The 20,038-nt window shown below is 39.1% G+C and overlaps 1 protein-coding gene across 2 annotated transcripts in view; it reads left to right on the top strand.

The window, feature by feature from the left end:
• The first annotated feature begins 916 nt into the window (after positions 1-916).
• The window catches only part of TUNAR (transmembrane neural differentiation associated intracellular calcium regulator), a 38,829-nt gene continuing 19,707 nt past the window's right edge, over positions 917-20,038 (top strand). The window contains exon 1 of one of the 2 annotated variants that reach the window (XM_075926037.2): positions 917-1,694. Coding sequence is in view for 1 of the 2 variants with exons in the window: in XM_089778219.1 (XP_089634345.1) it covers positions 10,753-10,791 (39 nt within the window). In the remaining variant the exon portion in view is untranslated. Of the gene's footprint in view, positions 1,695-10,515; positions 10,792-20,038 lie in introns of those variants that run through there. The other variant, XM_089778219.1, reaches the window with a different exon arrangement.

The following is a 20,038-nucleotide window of genomic DNA, read 5'->3' as shown; positions in this document are numbered from 1 at the left end:
GACAGTCAAAGGTCTAATGTTCTGTGCTGTCAAGCAGGGCAACACAGAAACTAGTCTAGGGTCCTAGCCTTCGCAGAAAGTAGACCAACACAGGCCCCCGGCCTTAGGTGGGAAGGCTGTTGCCTCAACAGGTTGGTAGCAGGAGGGCAGTGGGATCCAGGCCTAACCTATTTCATTGGGTCCCAGATCAGGGCTCTAACAGTGGCAGAGTGGCCAGCGGTGAATCCAGTCATAAATCACTGACCTGGATTCAGGCAAGAATGCAGCCAGACTAGAATTGGCTGTTCCTGGGCTGTTTCCTAGTCCCCCCTTTGGATGTAGTTGGATCCCAGGGACATCCTCCCTTGCCCTAGGGTACACCACCAATGGTAGTCCCAGCAGCTCCTACGTGGCTAGCAGCTTGGGAATCTTGGGTCAGTAGGGTTGCCAGGTATCTGGTTTTTGCCCGGACAGTCCATTATTTCTGGCCCCCGTCCGGTAAAAAAAAACAAACACAGAAAATACAAGACATGTAAAATGTTTCTCCCCTGAAGGCCGGCAGGGACAATCTTCCCCTGTGGCATCTGTCATGGGCGGGGTGGGGGGATGGGGGAATGGAGAGCGAGCAGCGTGAGGATTCAAGTGATGACCTGCTAAATTGAACTTAGAGGGGACCCCGTTAGCGCCTGCACTTCTGTTTCTCATAAGGAGCAAGAGACGCCGATGGGAGTGTTTGCTCTTGTTGACCTCCCATTATGTGGATGGCAAGGAAATGTGATTTAAGATACATCGACCCCAGCTATCTAATTAACATAGCTGGAGTTGTGTATCTTAATTCGACCTTCTGCTGTAGCATAGACCAAGCCTCACTTCTTCAGTGGGAGCAGGATGAAGCTCAGTATGTTATATAAAGCCTGAGTTTCCTTGTCCCTCTCTTTCTACCAATGGTATTTGCAACAAGAGCAAAGCTGATAATCTAATAGAATTCTTTGCACGCTGGCTATAATGCTAGAATTGACTGAGTAAGTACACATACTGTATTACTTTGCCAGAAGAGCCTAGCAGATCCAACAGATTTTTACTTTGTAAGACAGATTTTGCTGTATTCATGCTTTTTTTTATCTCCCCCTGAGGAGTATTAACTCAAAGCAATCACAAGACACCCATTCTTGCCTGCTGCTTCCTGGGCTGCTACTTGTATCTTCTTCATTCCTTACTGCTTCTCTAGCCATTTAAATCATAATTTTAAACTGTTGTCTGCTCCTAAAATGATAACCTTGTCATTTGGGAAAGGCTAAACACGTAAAAGCATTTTCATTTCGGTAGCCTTCACTTTCATTTACTCCTTTCTTTTCAAATCAAGCAGCACACAGAGTGCTGTATAAATAGCAAAGCCTGAACTACAGCCAGTTTTGAGGTATATGTAAAATGCAGGATTGAAAAAGGAAGAGACAAACTGCAAGGAAAATGCTAAGCTGCTCCTGAGCCTGATGGCAATGTCTGTATTTTGTCTTGGTTACCTGAACAATCTCCGGGAGCTTAAATGGATTACAATAATATTCTAACAAGACTGCAGGCATCATCAACAGCTCTCATCTAGGGAAGAAGATAAGGGATGGAAGAATGTAATTATTTCCATGTAAGCTAAATTCCAGTAGCTGACTGCTATGAGAGGGAAAGCCCTGAAAACTTTGCTCTCCATATAAGACAAATAGGTAAGTTTTATGGGATTCTGTTTTAATGTATGAGTTTGAGCAGAAAAATGTGTCCCATACCGAGGCAGACTTTGTGTTATTTGAATGCTTAAATATGCAGCAGTACTTTACATGTTGTCATCATCTATTGGTCAGGATATAAAACCACTACCTGTAGGTTGTAAAATTTCTTTTGCTATATTATTATCTTATTCAAGAATATGGAAAGAAACCCTTACCTGATAAAGCTACTAAAGATCTGCATTCTTTTTTATATTGTAACAAGAGTAGCTTTATTTAAGTGGTCTTAGCTAGTCAAGAACCCATGCCTAAATCTTTTCCCATCACATATATACTTGTAGCTATTTATCACTCTGTTTGTTACTCTCTGATTAAAACAATATTGATCCATTTGATAGATCTAATAACCTATGTAGATGTGGCTTTCTGCTAAAGCTTTTCTTCACATGTTTTTGATTGAATAGCTCTACTGAGTAAATTGTTTTGTAAACTGCACTTCCTTGTCCCTTTAATTTACCAGAAGTTCTGCAACTCCTTTCATGTTTCAGCTTGCAGAAATATTTTAGTAAGCAGGGGGGTTCCTAGCCCTTTACTGAAAATGTCATCAAGAAAGATAATCCTTTTTTTTCTTACTTGAAAGGTCAGTTCTTGTCTTTAAATATTGTCACTGAAGCTCTTCTAAAGATGGAACATGCAGTTTCTTCTCCTTTAATAGAAAAGATATGGTTATCACATTTAAAAATATATCTCTTTGGTCATAAATCAATTGCTTGGCAAGCTTTCTCTTAATTAACATGGTTACCTTGTCATCTGATAATATCTACTAGCTTTTAAAGCAATTATTGTTGTTAATGGGGAATATCTTAGGATGGATTTCTTTATATAGGAAGGTCTATTAAAGAAGGCAGTATTGGATTGCATTATTAATATTCATACTTTTTTAAAAAGGGAGTAATTATGCTTGTCTGCAGAAAGCAATTATTTTAAACTGTGCTTTCCAATTTGGTTATAATAATTAAAACTATGCATGCTGGCAGAGAATAATTACAAATAAAAATCTATGAATAATTAGATGTATAATTGATGGAAGGCACAACTATTGTCACTTTTCCCCTGCATAATAATTTAGCATAAGAACATAGGAAACACCTTTTGTTAAAATCTCAGTTGCGGATCAATCCATGAAAAGGATTGAGATATTAAACCAGAAATGATTTGATGTGCATATGCAGTGGTTAAATTATTAAAGAAGGAGACTAAAGGAGTCAGACTGAAAAGAAAGAGAGGCAAAAGAGAATATTCAGAAAATAGGTGTGCATTTTTTTCTTCTTTCTTGTCTTTTAAAAAAATAAAGGATACCATTAATGTCATGGGAACAGTGTGTATTTGTTGGCTCTGAGTGGGTCACTGAGTGAATCCCTGCTCATTACTCATTTGAAAAACTTTGCAAATTAGACTGGTCTCAGAAGAGATCCATAAAGTACTTCAAATCAATTTTTACAACAATTCAGGTTCATTTGCTGTAAAGTTTAGAATGGAGGATTTGTTTTGAATGACTTTCAGCAAAGGACTGCTCATAAGGGTGCCTCTGCTATTGGCAAAAACCAATTCTGCAGGCATTAACTAATTGCCTGATGAGCCTTGCTTTTCTGAAGCAAAAGAGTATAGCTATGTTGTCGTTGTTTAAAAAAAGTATTGAAAAGGAAAGTTAGGAAAGGAATAGTTAAATTGTTAAAAATTTGTCTTATACCCCATCTCTCAAAGTGCACTCTTTTTCTACTACCATTTCATGCAATGCACTTACCCCTTTCTTTAAAGTGTTTAATAATCTTTAAGAGTATTTTGGCTAATAGTAGGTATTCGGCCCTGCAAAGAATTTATAAAGCAGCAACCAAAAATACTAATATTGAGGCCCCAGTTTATCAAGGAAAATTCCGCTTGAATTATATGAACATATCATTTTCTGTTACTTTTCCCAATGCTTGGAGGATACCTAGTAAAGGAAATTTTTCCTTTTTAAAAAGACCACAATTGCTTATAAATAAATATGAAAAAGATACATTATTTGCCTGTCCTTTTGCTTATGTGATTAAATAGCAACGTCATTTCATGCACAACAGAGAGCGTAACTAAACTTTAATAGGACTAATTTAGCTGATGTTTAATCCTTCTTTAACATACTGTAATGTTTTTTTTCCCAATGGGTATATACCAGATCAAAACCAATGTTGAGTATTTATTCACCAGCAATAACTGTTGCTCTGCTTAACTTACTTGAAAGCTTTTCTTTACCTACTGTGAATATGCTTCTGAAGAAAAGGATTTCGGGCAGAAGAGCACTTCAAATTCAGCGATTTCATGCATTACATGTCCTGTTTTATTATACAGCTGTACAGCAAGATTACTGTTTTTTTTTTCTGATGAGCTTCAGCTATAAATAGAGAATGTGCAAATACATCATTTCATTTCTTAGGCCACTGAAATGATATCTTAAAGTCCTATGGTGTTTTAACATACAAATTATATCTGTTTATGTAAGCAATACGAAACACATAATTCGTTCTTTCTTCATTTGGTGTAATATGCCAAGCACTTTTGTACGAAAAGAATACAACTAATAAAAGAAAAAGGGCCCAAGTCTGGAAGTCCAATAAGAATTTTGTCTTCAATGGAAGCAGTCAGATCCCTCCTTTAGGTTCAGAAGTTTAATTTGGCTTAGAAAAACCAATTTTGTTATAATAAATTGCATTTTAGCATAAGATGTCACTTTTAAATCTGCTGAAATTGAAAGTGAGGTGTTAGCAGTAGTCCACTGATGTATTTTGGAAGTGTTTTTGAAACAAGGATTTTCTTTCCAAAGAAAAAAATTTAGTATATTTATTGTATGTGATGTGCCTATAACATAGCGAGATATTCTGGTATCTGTGTACTGGGATACAGTTACTGTATATGCTAAATTCTGCTATTACTCACACTAGTAGGAATCCAAAATATCTTCATTAAAGCAATGGGAAAATTGCAGTTTTATACTGGTTTAAGTAAGAGCAGAATCTAACCAAAGAAACCTGTTTTTGCTTCCAGTTACACTGGTGTAAATCAGAAATGAGTTCTCTAAAGACAATACCAGTGTAAAGTCCAGGCAAGTAAGATTAGAGTCAGACAAAATACAACTATATTTTAGATTAAAGTGACAAAGGTAAAAGTAAGACCATTTAATTTACAGTCTTCAGCTGCAGACTTTTTTAAAATCTTTTATTATAAAAGCTACTTTGCCAGCTTCAGTGCATTAGCATTTACTTAAAGGAAACAAGAGCATGGCCCTAAAAATAGGCAGGAAAACGACAACCAAATTCATAATGCTTTGCATTTTACCAACCTAATTCTCCTCTGATTTGCACCAGTTTTAACCTGATGAAATCACATTTCTTTTTGTACAATGGCATAAGTGAAAGAAGAATCTAACTTGTTACAATATGCATGTACAGATACTTGCTTTGTAAAATTCTTTTATTATTTTTGCTAAATGTAAAGGTATTGTGTAATATTTTATCGAACATATATTCAAAACAAAGTCAATTATTTTTAGATTGTTGTGAAAACCATGTATGCCATAAGTAGATATGACATGTACATTTTTTCCAATATATTTAATTTTAAAAAATATAACGACTTTTTCACATAGTTAGAGATTTTCCTTTGAATTGCAGATTGCAATCTGGAAATGAAGTCCCTGAAATGGAAATTCCCATGCATGTTATATAGTATTTAAACTAAAAAGGCAAAAAATCAACTTGGCATGTTTTACTGCAATAGACTGAATAGTAATAGAGCTGTGGGATATTGAAAGGTCAAAGCTAGAAACATTTCCAGACAACTTCTGATGTATGGATTAATTGTTTCACTTACTTTTAGTTAAAATTCAACATGTGTTGTAAGTTGCATGCATTATTTAATACCTAATGATTTCCATGCTCTTGACATCCTTTCGAACATTCTACAAATGCTATTGTCTTTAAACAGGAAATTCAGGGAGTGAGAAATAATTACTGTTTTAACAAGACTGAAATTTACAAGTGGCGAAGTACTGGTTTAATGTATTTAAATCTTACGATAGTTAGAATGAGGGTTAATCTTTTTGTATTCTAGGAACTGCTGCTAAGGCCAAACAGGAATGTGGCAGGGCCGGGGCACAGATGGAATTGGAGGACGGGCTAGGGGTTGACATGTTCAGCTTTCTCCTGTCACATGACTCATATCAGGCCTGGGTGCTACTGGCATGATGCTTGGAGGAAATCTGGAGTGAAGTTATATCTCTCTGTGAATGGGGACCCAGTAATGGTAATTGTCAGAGGTGGCAATGATGCTTTAGAAAGGATAGAAAGTGGAGATGGGGGGGACAAACTAAAAGTGGAATAGGAAACAAAGCATATATTTATCTAGGGCTTCTCTATGCATAATAACACTTAGCACATATAGCCAGTGAAATTCAAGATCTATGCAGACCTTTTTTGAGGTTTGATGTGGAACTTAAGTGGTTGTGCTGGCACTTTGGATGGCATTAAATTTTATTTGTAGTGCTTTGCATTTTCTAAATGTTATATGAACATTGACATCTCTTGTCTTTTCATGCTGAGGTTTTTTCTAATAATCTGAAGCTTTGTATGCCCAACTAGAATCACCAGTTGTTGCCTTGTTTCCTTTTATGTATTGCTTTGTCTTTCTGCTGCCCTTCCTTGGTACTTTTGACGGCCGGTGCCCTTGTGCAGAAAGTTAGCATTCCACTCGAAATCCGCTTCCTATTATAAAAAGAATGTATTTCACTGTACAGAAATAAAATAAAGTGCAAGGCACATTGATATACCAGCAGTATATTGTCATTGTTCCCAAGGAGCTCACTGTCTGCACTAAAAACAGATAAATACATAATGTAACTGGGTAACACATATGTGAGTAAATGATAATAAGAACATAAGTATGGCCATCCTGGGTCAGACCAAAGGTCCATCTAGCCCAGTATACTGTCTGCTGACAGTGGCGAATGCCAGATACCTCAGAGGGAGTAAATAGAAACAGGTAATCATCAAGGGTATGTCTAGACTACATGGCTCCGTCGACGGAGCCATGTAGATGAGGTTTCTAGACACAGGGAAATGAAGCGGCGATTTAAACAATCGCCGCTTCATTTCCATCAAAATGGCTGCCGCGCTGTGCCGATCAGCTGTTTGGCGGCACAGCGCTGTAGTCTGGACGCTCCGCGGTTGACAAGGGAATCCCTTGTCGACTGCCCCGTTATGCCTCGTGGAACTAGCTTTACCAGGGCGGTCGACAAGGGCTTCCCTTGTCGACCACGGAGCGTCCAGACTACCGCACTGTGCCGCCAAACAGCTGATCGGCACAGTGCGGCAGCCATTTTGATGTAAATGAAGCAGCGATTATTTAAATCGCCGCTTCATTTCCCTTTTTTGAGTACACTAATCTACATGGCTCCGTCGATGGAAACATGTAGTTTAGACGTACCCCAAGTGATTCCTCTCCTGCTATCCATTTCCAGCCCCTGACAAACAGGACACCATTCCTACCCATCCTGGCTAATAGCCATTGATGGACCTAACCTCCATGAATTTATCTAGTTCTTTTTTGAATCTTGTTAAAGAAAAATCACAAATGATAACTAATAGCGATTGCCAAAAGCTATTATATGTGCTGTATATACTGAGTTACTCTCATGCATGCCCAGTGATTTATGTGCACAAAGCAGTCAGAGAGACCTCTCCAGCTGTGTCAGTTCCTTGGATTGAAATCATTAGGAATTTCCTGGATCCCTCGGCACATGTTTTCTCTTCCTCCTCTTTATACTTTGCTATATTTTTCAACCTGACCATGCACTATTTGCCCCATCTGTAGTTTTGAGGTTTTAGCACGAAAGCCTCTGCGGAACTTCAAAAATCATTATACAGGCTCACAGTAAAGATTGGTTTAATTTTTTTTATCACACATTGTGCCATCACTTCTCCATCTCTGCCTCTTTTCCCTCTGTACAAACTTCTGGTTTCTTTCTGAAAAGAAAGTGGCATGATAAGCAGGATCAACATAATAGCATCCCTGCCTGGCAATGGATCTCATGGTTTTCTCTGGTTCTCATGTTCGTCCATTCAATGGATTATTTTGTTGAAGAGATTATCTCATTAAACGACCTTTCAATGCCTACACATGCACCCCCGATATGCACTTGCTACCAACCCTAACTCCTTTCCCACTACATTTTCTGTATGGCTGTATGATCTTTTTGGATTATAAGAAAGAGACCCTTGGGCGATAGATGGAAAATCTGCCCTATAGCAGTGTAGTTCTTTCATTGATGGTAGTGTATATATCAAGGGGGTGAAGGACAAGAAGCAATTTCAGAACCTATGGAAGTTTCTGAAAAGGTTAATGATCTATTTTCATCAACCACCACTACAGAATATCTATGCAGGCAGACTTACTCTTATCTGGTAATAAAGATGAGGTACTATCAGAAACTGAGATGTCAAAAAGAGAGGTGCCATGATAAATGAATAATGTGGAACTGATTACATAAATCAGCGGTCCTTAGGTGGCACAGTGTTCAGTTTGGGTTACACCATTTCAAAAGCTGAAACAGAGGGCTCAGAGGTAGGCAGAGAGAATGCTAGGAGGTATGAAAAATCTCCCAGCATAGTAGAGGCTCCACCTTTTCCAGTTCACTGGCACAAACCTCGCTGCTCTTTATAGTGTGGCTTTGTCCCCTCACCACCAAATAGTCAGTGCTTTATGAAGCACAAAACAGGATACATGTGGTAGCTTTCCAATTTATGAGGTTGTATAGTGCTTAAGACCCTGTTCTTCCTTATTCTGTCACTTTAACCAAAATAAATAGCTGATCTAGTTAACATCACACATAACACACCTAGCTTAGAATTTGATGGGGCTTATTATGCCTATGTGAGTGGGCCAAGACCATTTTGTGTTTTCTCGGTCCATAGTCAGACAATGGAATTTTTCTCAAGTAAGGCATGAATAACTGCCATCGGCTGAGTAAGGACCTCATGGTTTCTCCAATTTGATTGTTCAACACATTTGTTTGTAACAATTTTTTTAATCATTGCATGGTTCTTTTACACTGTGGCCCTAGTGTAAAAGTCATTGAAGTAAATAGAAAGACTCCTATGATTTCAATGGACTCTTATCAGGCCCTGTCTAGCTGCCTTTGATAATTTGTGTAGTACTGTAATAGTCACCCGAGTATCAATGTCCCTTTTATCTCATACTCATTGGTCTCATGCTGAATTTTGGCCTTCCATATTAAGGATACAGTCCTGCTGCCACATTGAAAACAATGGTAATCCTTCAAAAAGAGTAGCTGCTGGAATGACTCCTAAATGGCAACTTTCTTTACTAGTCATTGAATTATCCAGTACCACTGACTTAATGCTCAAAAATTACTGGGAAAGTACTTGTGCTTTTTTAAAAATCTATGAGTCAGTTTGCTTGTGAAGTTTTGATCAACTTAACCAGAAGATTGAATACATTGGTGACAGAATGAAGTTGGACAGCTCTGAAATTTAGACTATCGAAATACATCCAGAGAACTGCAAACTCTGTCTTAATTCACAAGCTCTTGTGAAGAGTGTTGTAAATGTACCATATGGTGCCAGTGATTGGGGATCACAATACTGTCCAATGAATGTGATTGCAGGAGCATAGCCTCAGCTGTCACTGTTTGGATGGTGAATAGGATTGCGTATTTTGAACTAAAAGATGTGCAACATGCAGATAGAGGCAGAGGATTAATTCAGCTTTGCTTTTCATTGGGGATTGTAATTTAGCTACTCCTTTCTCCCTCCGGTCCCAGTTCACCCCTCTCTCCCCAGCCCTCCTGACCTGACATGCCCCTGTCCATACAGCCCCCGCTTGGGGTTGTAAAGACATAGCACTACTGCTGCAAATGGGATTCCTATCAGCTTGAAGCAGGGCTATTCAGCTGAGCAGCATGAAAGGAAGAAGGGCATCCTCTCCCCCTTATGTGGGCTTTTTCCTTTTCAGTGCAGAAATTTGTCAAGCTTTCCTTCAGGACAACTGAACACACAAATGCGGAGAGGTGGAGATAGGAGGGAGCGAGAGAACATACCCTCTTGGCTCTTCCTCTGAGTGCTGCCAGTGCTGAGGCTGTGCTGAAGGTGTCAGTGTGACTCCCCAGACTTAGTTGCTGAGCAACTAGAATCAATTAATATGCTCTGCAGAAGATGCAGGGGAAGCCCAAGCTGCTGCCAAAGAGAAGGTGGGAGGCTAAGGGTGGCTCAGAATCCCACTCAAATTCCTGCATGCCCATGGAATCTCAGGCAATGTGTCTCCTAAACTCTCCTCATCTTTAGGGGCTCTGCTTGTGTACCTAATGTATTGACTTGATTTTATGTATTTATTTTTGCCAGAGTTCTTCAAAGCTAATCTGGAATTTCTAATAACTAGCCTACTTGGGAAAGAAATGTGATAGCTGCTCTCTTGGTAAGGGGGTTACAAAGACTCCTAAAGATTGCAAGGGTTGTTTGGTAGTGCAGAAATAATGAAACTATATCATGTGGGGCTTAGGAAAGTTTGGTTTGGTTTTTTATACAATAGCCAACTCACCCTACATCAGATAGATCATACTGTTTACTGTGAAACATGTATATAGAGAGGGAAAGTACTTTGGTTTTTTCTTTGCATAGTAATGTCAGGGCTTCAGTAAGGTGTTTTCTTTCTTTTCCTCCCTTCCTCCCCCTTTTCTTTCTTTGATTTTCTTTGGAATCCCTCTGACACCACATATCTGGGAATGAAGAACTTCTCAGAGCTGATTGAAAATGGCATTGCTGAGCTGAAACTTAACTGGAGGAAATATATCTCCTGAAGAAGAAAATATAATGCACTTTAAGGATCTGACTTGTGGTGAAAAAGTCAAGCCTAGAGAAAACTTGTCCACTTTATTAGGACGAATGGGTCGGACAATCTTCTTCAGTTGCAAAGGATATCTGAACGCCATGCTGAGCTTAATCTCTGCAGCATGCTATGTGCTTCTCTTCTCCTCCTGATGCACTGCATGGTAAGGCCTTTTCCTTCCTTACCAGTAACATTCTTGGGATGCTGGGAGTTAAGAACAAAAGTTAAAACAAACCAAAAGAATGTTTTATAGCCTGATTGTTTCCAGGACTAGAGATCCTGATCATTACTGCAGTTCTCACTAACTTTTTTTCGATGGCCAAGTGTGTATATTGTCATTTGTGCTTTGTGATGGGTTTCAAGAGATTTGTTTGTTTGTAAAAATTTCCAGACTAAAATTGTTATTTAAGAATACTTGTTGACATTTGTCAGGGTATGGGGTGTTTGTGCAGGGTGAAATGTACATATTTTTTCCAGTACTTCAGCTGTGTTTGATTATACAGTACTGACAGCTAGAAGATAAAAACAGAAGCTAAAAGAAAAAACACGAAAACTACATACTAATTTCTAACAAGTATTAAATAAGTAAATAAAAGCTATAGCAGGGTCTTCAAACAAATGATATTTTTTAAATGCAAGATTGTAGAAATGATAGATTCTCCTCCTTTTCTTCCCTGTGGGCAAAGAAATGTAAAGTGCACAATTGTGCATACGGAGAAGCTGGGATTAATATATGGGGGATGTAGAAATGCTGTGCTTTTAAACATTTCAGAAGGTCAGAAATCAGCTGCTTGACTAGTTTTATAAAATTACTGTTGAAAAATTAATAGAAAAGCTCTATGTGCAAATTGTTTCAGAGCAAATTATTTTTGTCATGTGTTAATGAGATTATTGAGGCTGATTTCAAATGGATACCCATTGCTTCTTATACATCATCTACAATTGTAAAATGCTTTGAGATCCTTAGGTGGAAGGCACTAGAGGACTGCATGCTGGTGCTACTAATCAGCTATTGACCTGATAATAATGTTACAGTCAAGAAATCACCAAGCAGAGCAGAAATCACAATGGCTGGGAAATGAAGTGCAGTGCAGTTCTTTGCAGAACACAGTCCTCTTGGGTCTTCGTTCTGAAAATCAGGACAAGATTAAGAGGTGAAAGTACTCAAGGGCAACGTTATTTCCCTGAAGTATGTTGTGTAAGGAACATGCTCCGTCCTTCTCCACACTGGTTGCCACTGAGGTTTGGGAAAGATGAGTGCTACATCCTGAGGAGTGAACTGTATAAAGGATCTCACGCTGCTCTCATTTAAATTAATAGCAAAACAAACAAACAAAAAGCAAACAAATAAACAAAAGCCAACACTTGATTTCAATGGGAATAGGATTGGACCATTAGTGGATGTTAGAGCTGTGAATGGGTAACCTGTTAACAGGTACCCAGAAGCAGCCCCCTGCCCGTGCCCTGCCTCAGGTGGAGGGCTGTTCCAGCCCCATAGAAGTTGAGAACTAGACGCTCCGTGTGTGTGGAGGGGAAGGGGGGAGAAGTGGTAGTCCCACACATGGGGAGGCCAGGAGCAGACAGTCTGATGGTCTGGGGGCTGCTCCGTAGAGGCTGGAGTGCTCCCCCTGGGATCCTACTTAATCCCAGTTAACAGGTTAACCAATTAAGCAGGATCCCAGGGGTAGCACGCCAGCCTCTCCGGAGCAGCCCCCCGACCATCAGACCGTCTGCTCCTAAAGTTTAACCAGTTAACTGATTAACTGGGATTTTACATCCCTAGTGGATGTGCTTGGCAGATTTCATGTGACTCCACAATATAACTGGAATGGAGGGGATGTTTCCTAGCAACAGCTCTGGGGCTAGGTCTACACTAGAGCCTGCAGCTTGGCTTAAGGTACACAACTCCAGCTAGGTTGAATACATAGAATTCGTAGCTGGAGTCAGTTTACCATAAGCTGAGGTTGGTGGGGTCCCCACAGCAGGAGGCTGATGGGAACAAACACTCCCATTGGCTTCCCTTAATCCTTGCAAAAGGAAGAGTGCCGGCTGCCGGCAGGAGTGCCCTCTGAGTTCAATTGAGTTTTAACAAGACTTGCTAAATTGAACTCCAGAAGATTGATCACGACAGCAGCAATCTTCCTTTGATGTAGATAAGTCCTAAAAGTCAGAAAGGCTCCAAAGAGCCAATCCAGGCCAGGCCAGGCCATATCATATCGCACACCAAGATAGCTATGAAAAAGGCTAAAGACTTAAAAATCGGAAAGATATACCAACTCTCACCAATACAGAGAAACGCTCCCTTCTTCATTTTGGATCAAATTTTAAGACAGATCTTGACGACATGTTTTATGAGAAAGAATTTTACATGGTGTGTTTCAGAAAGACCCCATAATTATCACTCATTCGAATGATCACAAATGGAAGCAGACCAACTTATGAGACCATATTCATGAGGTCTGAGTGCTTAAGAAAGCTTGAATTGATCATAGGAGCAAGGGCTGGGCCAAAAAATACTCATACAATGAAGTGGATTTTCCTATATTTTACCATTTAAAATGTAATGAGGACAGGAGTCATAACTAAGAAATTGTTTAAAACTGGAAAATGCAACTGCTATGCTCTATCTTCCACTCCTCAGTCTTGCAAGAAATTCTTATATATACAAGTGGTCCCATAACTACTCATGTGAACAAAGGTTGCAGGACTGGATTCTAAATATGGGTGTACTCTGACAAATTCTTACTTATGACTACAATTCCACTCTAATCAGTGAGACAACTTGTGAGTAAATCAGTAAAAGTTTTGTAAGATTAGCCTCTTTGATTGTCATGGCACCAAAATTATTAAGCTTTGAGCATAAGATTTTCAACTTTCTTTTTTTCAATGAAGTATTGATTATAGTCAATAAAATTTACTATTATTATAGGTCTAAAATTATGAGCAAAAAGCTTTCTGATTTGAATCATTAACTGCCTTATTTATTGTAGTGACACTTTTGAAGATGTTAGTGAGGATTATTAGGGATTCCCATTGCAATCCTGAGATCTTTATAAGAACATGGTTAGGGTGACATGCATCCTGTTTTGGCCAGGTCAGTCCCTTTTTTAAGCCCTGTCCTGGCTGTCCCATTTTTTTTTTCATAAGGAGGCATTTGTCTCATTTTCTTTTGCTGACTTATTCTGTTGGCAAGAGCAAACAGGAGAAATGCCTACTTTAATCAAAAAAGTGGGGGGTGGCTTGGAGGAGTGTGCAGGGAGGAGATGAGTGGAGATACCAACCTCTGGCAGATCTGAGGCAGATGTGGGGCAGGGGAGGAGAGATAGTATTCCAGCAAGAGAGAGGGCAGGGTTCCAGCGATGGGTGACCACCTCATGCAGGGAGGGCAAGGTTCTGGTGACAGTCTCACAGGGGGGCAGGGGAAGGGGCTAGGACTGTCCTGTTTTCTCTTTTGGAAATACAGTCACTGTAAACATGGTAATATTAAACATAAGTAAGTTCTACAAGTTTTCCAGTAGGTTAAATATATTTGTTTCTTATTTATGATAATAATTAGCTGTTCACTAGACACTTGCATATATTTTATCCATAGGGTACGGAAATACAACAATAATTATAGTTATAGGTGCGGACAGAATACGTATGTGCGTTGATAGACATAAATTAAACAGAGCATATACTTGTTTCACATTTTATTTTACAGGCTTACAGGAGTATATTGATTATAAAACAAATGATTATTACTTGGTTGTAGCTAGCAAGGCGTAGGACATTTCCAGGATACAAATAGTACCATAAAAAAAGTCAGAATTCAGTTATGTTGTAAAAATTTTGGGTAAAAAAATCAAATGATAGACTATATCGGAAATGCACTTTTAAAATGTATCGTAAACCAAAAGTTAATACTTCAGCAGGACTACTTTTTTATTCCTACAGTAAATACAATATGTATAATTAGAAGTTTCATTCGGCGTTACTCAGGTCCTTAACTCAATTAATATTTGGTTTTTGAAAAATAAAATGAAAAATGTACATACTTCATTTAAATCATTGCTCTGGGATGGGGCTAGGGATGAGGGGTTCAGGATACATGCTGGCCTGGAGCTAGAATACTATGCTAGTTCTCTCTCAACACCGCAGTTTGGGGCCAAATGAGAATCCTCTCTATCATTGTTACAACTCCAGGAGGCACAGACAGAGAAAGGTGAGTCTTTCCCAGCTGGGGCAGGTGCAGGCACATCTGCCTCTGTGTCCCCCAGCCAGAGGGAGGAATGCAGCAAACTGTGCACTTTCCCCTCGCTCCCTGACAAGGGGGACAGCCAGCAATGTTTCCATATGAATCGGGGGAGGGGGGAAGAGTGTTAGCCCTCCCCACCCTCCTTAAAGGGTGCCGGAGGGTGGGAGGCTCAGGGCTCGGACAGTCCTGGATAGTGGGGGGCAGTGAGGACATCCACTACTTTGACACACAAGCTTGAGTACATAGCAGTGAAATCTTCCTTTCATTTTTTTCTGAAGTTCTGATACTTGCTGCTGTTTGTAATTGAGATTTAGAACACACTGTCTCTAGTGCCATTTCATCCATTTACTTTAAGGCACTTTCATGGCACAAGGGCTGTATTTAGCTCACTGACTCACTGTATATTCATAAGTCGACAAAGTCTAGAATCGTAAACAAAGTGGGTCTGATTCTTCAATGATAACTTCAATTAGTCCCCATGCATGTAATTGATTCCATGGACTTTCGTGGGATTACTCATTGGATGGGACTATTATGTATAAGTCGGAACTATTTTGTATCCTTTCTGCAGCTGTTTTATTGAAGAATATACTTAATAATACAACACATACACAATCTATGTATGGAGTCCCTTTCCCAGACCACTCCTTACCCATAAAGTCCCCATAAAAAGCTATTTCTTCCACAAAGCTGACAAAAAATAATGAGGCTATAACTTATTTTTGTATGACAGGAAACAATCTGCATGCAAAGTTACCCCAATCTCTGGATTGGAAAACTGTAATTTCCCCCCCCCTGTAAATTCTGATATTTTGACATGTATGTGTTTGTTCCAAATCAGACCAAAGGGTTTTTTGCAAGGAAAGATTATCTTTAGTTTTTTTGCGTTGACTTCACTGAATACATCATCACCGAATAAATCATCTGCATTAAAGAACTATAATTGGTACTGAATTACAGTGAACATATCTTTTAGGTCTGTGGGAAACACGCGTTATTGTTACCATTACCATTTTTAATATAGTTGTGCCTAAAGTCTCAAGTCAAGAGCAGCACTCCATTGTGCTAGGAGTTGTACAAACACCTAGTAAGAAACAGTCCCTGCCCCCAAAGAATTTACAGTCTTAAATAGACAAGATAGACAAAGAGGAGTAACGGTAGTTCGGAATAGGAAGCCTAATCTGAACTACCTAGTCCGTGCCGCGTGTAGCCGCGGGGCACGGAGTCCGCACTAGCGGACATTTAAAAATGGCGGCGCCTGGCAATATGCAAATGAAGCCCGGGAAATTCAAATCCCGGGCTTCATTTGCAACTCCGGTTGCCTACATTACCACCCTAGTTCGAACTAGGGTGGTAGTTTAGACATACCCTAACTGATTTACTATACATTGGAGATTTTATCACTATGGGTGAAGAAGGAGGACTATGGGGGTGAGAGAGAAGAAACAAACAGTTGTGCAATTAAACAACTGCTCATTTATTATCTGGAATTTTTACAGGTCATTATTAATACAGTGCTTGTACACAAAATAGTGACACAGAGAATATAGCACATAACAGATGTTTCTAATAACCCTACTGAGAGTCCTCTATCCAAGGTAATCTTTCAGATTGTTTCCCTTTATCAAAAGAAAAAAACATGGTATGACTAAAAACAACCTGATGGCAAAAAATACATCAAAGACTGAAGAAAATCCACATCGTCTTAATGCTACACAATAAAAATATTTTATCTGTGGAGAAAAAAGTTCCCTGTAAATATGTCAGTGTTTTGGAAATAATTCCACAGCATATGTCCCTGAAAATGTAAAGGGATGTGCTTACCCGAGTGAATGAGGATACAGCTGCATGTGTGACTCAGCTACAGACCACAGAGAGTGTTAGTCTTATCCACATTAACTAGACAGGAATGAATTAGGAGGTGACAATTTAATTAAAAGTAACGCTCTTGCTGGAAACCACACCCTTTGAATGCATGTGAGTGTTTTGTTCCTGAGAAATATTCAGTAGAGATATGGGACTGACAGAACAATCATTTTCTTTTGCCATTCCTGGTTAGTTTACTGTGGAAGAGACTATAAAGGAAGCTCTGAATCCAGAATGCTCCTTTTAACAGTGTGATTATATTGCAAAGCAGAGATATTTGATCTGAACTATTATTCTCTGAAACAATGCTAGTGATGTCTAAAAATAGGGATACTGGTGTCCTGTTCTGCCCTTGAATAGTACCACACCTTGTCACTTTGGGCCAGTCATTTAATATTGCCTCAGTTTCCCCAGCTGTAAAATGGAAATAATAATATTTACTGAGGTAAGCAGGGTCTGAATCAATGCTTCCGTTACAGACAGCTGGAATGGGAGAGAAACCCTGGGTGTGTTTATGCCCCTGCTTTGCTTTGATGTGTTAGATATTCAGCTGATAGAATAGTGAGTGTTTTGCTCATTGTAATCAGCTTGGCTGGTGTTGGGTCACAAATTGTGTTAACTCTAAGTGCAAAGTCTGCAATTATTGTGGGAATACAAAAGAAGAAAGTCTATGCTTAACCTGGCACAAAGTAGAGACACTAGGAATGTAAATACACTTGGATGGATAGAGGTTCCACTTCCAGAGCCTCGTGAGCTCAAATTTGAGGAAGGCACAACTCTTGAGTCAGCAGGCTACATTTCCTCTGGGTGAGATCTGTAAGACTGATTCAACCTGTTTCTCCTCACTGTTTCAATGATAAAGCTAAATATAGGCCCCATAAGGAGTCTCTCTTATGTGCTTTGGGCCAAGAGCTGCAATCATCGAAAGTTCAGATCTGTAGGTTTGGCCCAGCCGGCTGTAATGGAAGCATTGATTCAGACCCTGCTTACACAAACAGAGGTTATGAAAGACATATGTAGTTAAATTTTGTAAAACATTCAGAGGGTGTCTGTAAGGTTCTAGAAAAGATTCTAAAACATTCAGCCTGAGTGATGAAAATAGAACCAGACTTGAGCAGTTTAGCTACAAGATGGATGTAAAGTGGGATAAGAAGAAATCTGAAGAACAGCCACACCACTGAGATAAACAATAACACCTTATTTTAAAAGATCAGAAGTTAAGAGGCCTGGAGGAAGTTTGTTGGAACACTAGATTTTAAAGATAATAAAAGGTTGCAGAGAAGTTAAATTATGTATTAATCTTTACCACAGAGCAGGTTGGAAAAATACCTGTCCCAGGATTACTCCTTAAAGACAAAGCACATGAATGGATATGATATGAGAGACAGCCAAACCAATATGACCTCTGTAAATATAAAACATGCCTCATGTTGCATGCCCACATCAATAAAGAAAATTATGTATTTTTCATTCTTGATATTCTGACACATTTAGTCAGATTCGATAGTATCTTATTTCACATACAGTCCCATAAAAATCAGAGAGACTATTTGTGGAGTAAAGGGCTCTAACCCAGAGTAAAAGTGTCAAAAACTATCCCTGATGAAAAATTGTATCAGGACCAAGTTTGATTCTTGGATTGCAAGTATCAAGACAGTGTATTTACAATTCTGATCCATGTACCTTTTTCATGGGTATCTACATCAAAAACCAGTTAATGGATTTTGTTCAAATTTTCAGAGTAGCTCTAGGCTATAGAACCAAACATAGTTAAATTGCCTGCAATAGGAGATTTTGAGAGTATATCTTTAAAAATGCTAAAAATAATTATTTTTAATGGAATACCCAGCTTGAAATGTATTACAGTATATTGCTGCTTCCATGCTGCTAAAAATATACACATATTGTTCCTTATCTCCATATATTGAAGATCAAAACAGTAGCCAAAAGGTCATCCATTCCACTGATGCCCTTTCTGTTTTGTTTCCATGCGTCAGGGTTTCAGAGGTGAGGCCATCCCATATTAAAGGCTCCGCATTGCATCAAAGTGCTTGGTACAGATGGATGCATTCTTTAAACACAGCAGCATTTGACAGTGTACCTTGTAACTGCTCCTTTGGAACCATTACAAAGTATTGTTACTTCAATACTTAATATACAGTTGTTAACAGCCTCTTTGATATGTGTTAAAATACATGCTTTTGAGCACTACAGGATATCTTGTTACTGGAAACACCCCATAGGATGTATAGCATTACTTAGTGCAGTTGGACTTACAGAAGAAGCATTGGTCAGTCCTATCTGATCCTACTTATGGGAGTCCATAAATCCCACATCTTACTATGCACTGTATTAACTCGTTTCTTTTCCCCAAGGGATTCCCTTGCCCCCAATGGTTAATTCTCGAATGCATTTTAGCATATAGTGGACAAAGACTAGGTCTACACTGCAAAGATAAATTGGAAACAGAAACTTGCAAATTGCGTATCTTTTTCCGTTTTACTGTCAAAAAAGGCTTTTCCAAAATTTGGCATGTCTACATCGTGCCAAATTTTGGGGAAAAAAGTCCTCTTTTGACACATCCCTTCTTTCTCATAAAATGAGGTTTACAGGGTTGGCAAAAGAGCATGCCTGCTTTTTCAAAAATTGTTCCAAAAAAGCAGACATGCTCCTTGGACGTGGTATTGCTTTTCCAGGATATCTCTGGTATCCTGGGGATATGCTGCAGTCTAGACGTAGCCAAAGTAAAGTCTTCATTGACTTCAGTGGTGTTTCACCTGTGCACAGAGAATAGCATTTAGGCCAGTATATTTTGTGTAGTATGATTGCTATGTGATTTAACTATGAAAATCTAGAAGTGAAGCAGAGTAACAAGAAGTGATGTCTTGAACACCTGTATTGACTGATTTAGTTGGAGTGAAATTCACCTGGGTACAGTGGAACCATGCAAATCCCCTGTCACTTAAGACCTATTATGGGATTGTGCAGAACAGGAGGGGAAGTTGTGTGTGTGGCAGCCTGCAAGTTAAGGCTTCCATACCCTGTGTGCCATGGTGAGGGTTTCTAGACTACTTTGGTTTGTCAAGGTGTGATAGATTGGGGAGGACCCATAAAATTTCCAGCATAGAGAGCTTGGCAATGCAGCAGCTGCAATTGCAGCACATGGGTTTTCACATCAATTTATTTTTGATGGCTTCAGAGTGTTTATTATTATAATAATACTTATTCACACATACATGCCCAGTCATAATAATTTATTTATGTAGGGGTTTCTTGCAGATACAGTAATAAAAATAATGTACAGTTG

This window comes from Pelodiscus sinensis, chromosome 5 (genome assembly GCF_052426305.1).
Source record: "Pelodiscus sinensis isolate ZL-2025 chromosome 5, ASM5242630v1, whole genome shotgun sequence".
Classification (NCBI taxonomy): domain Eukaryota; kingdom Metazoa; phylum Chordata; order Testudines; family Trionychidae; genus Pelodiscus; species Pelodiscus sinensis.
The sequence above is the reverse complement of the archived record's forward strand: the minus strand, read 5'-3'. Positions and strand labels throughout refer to the sequence as shown.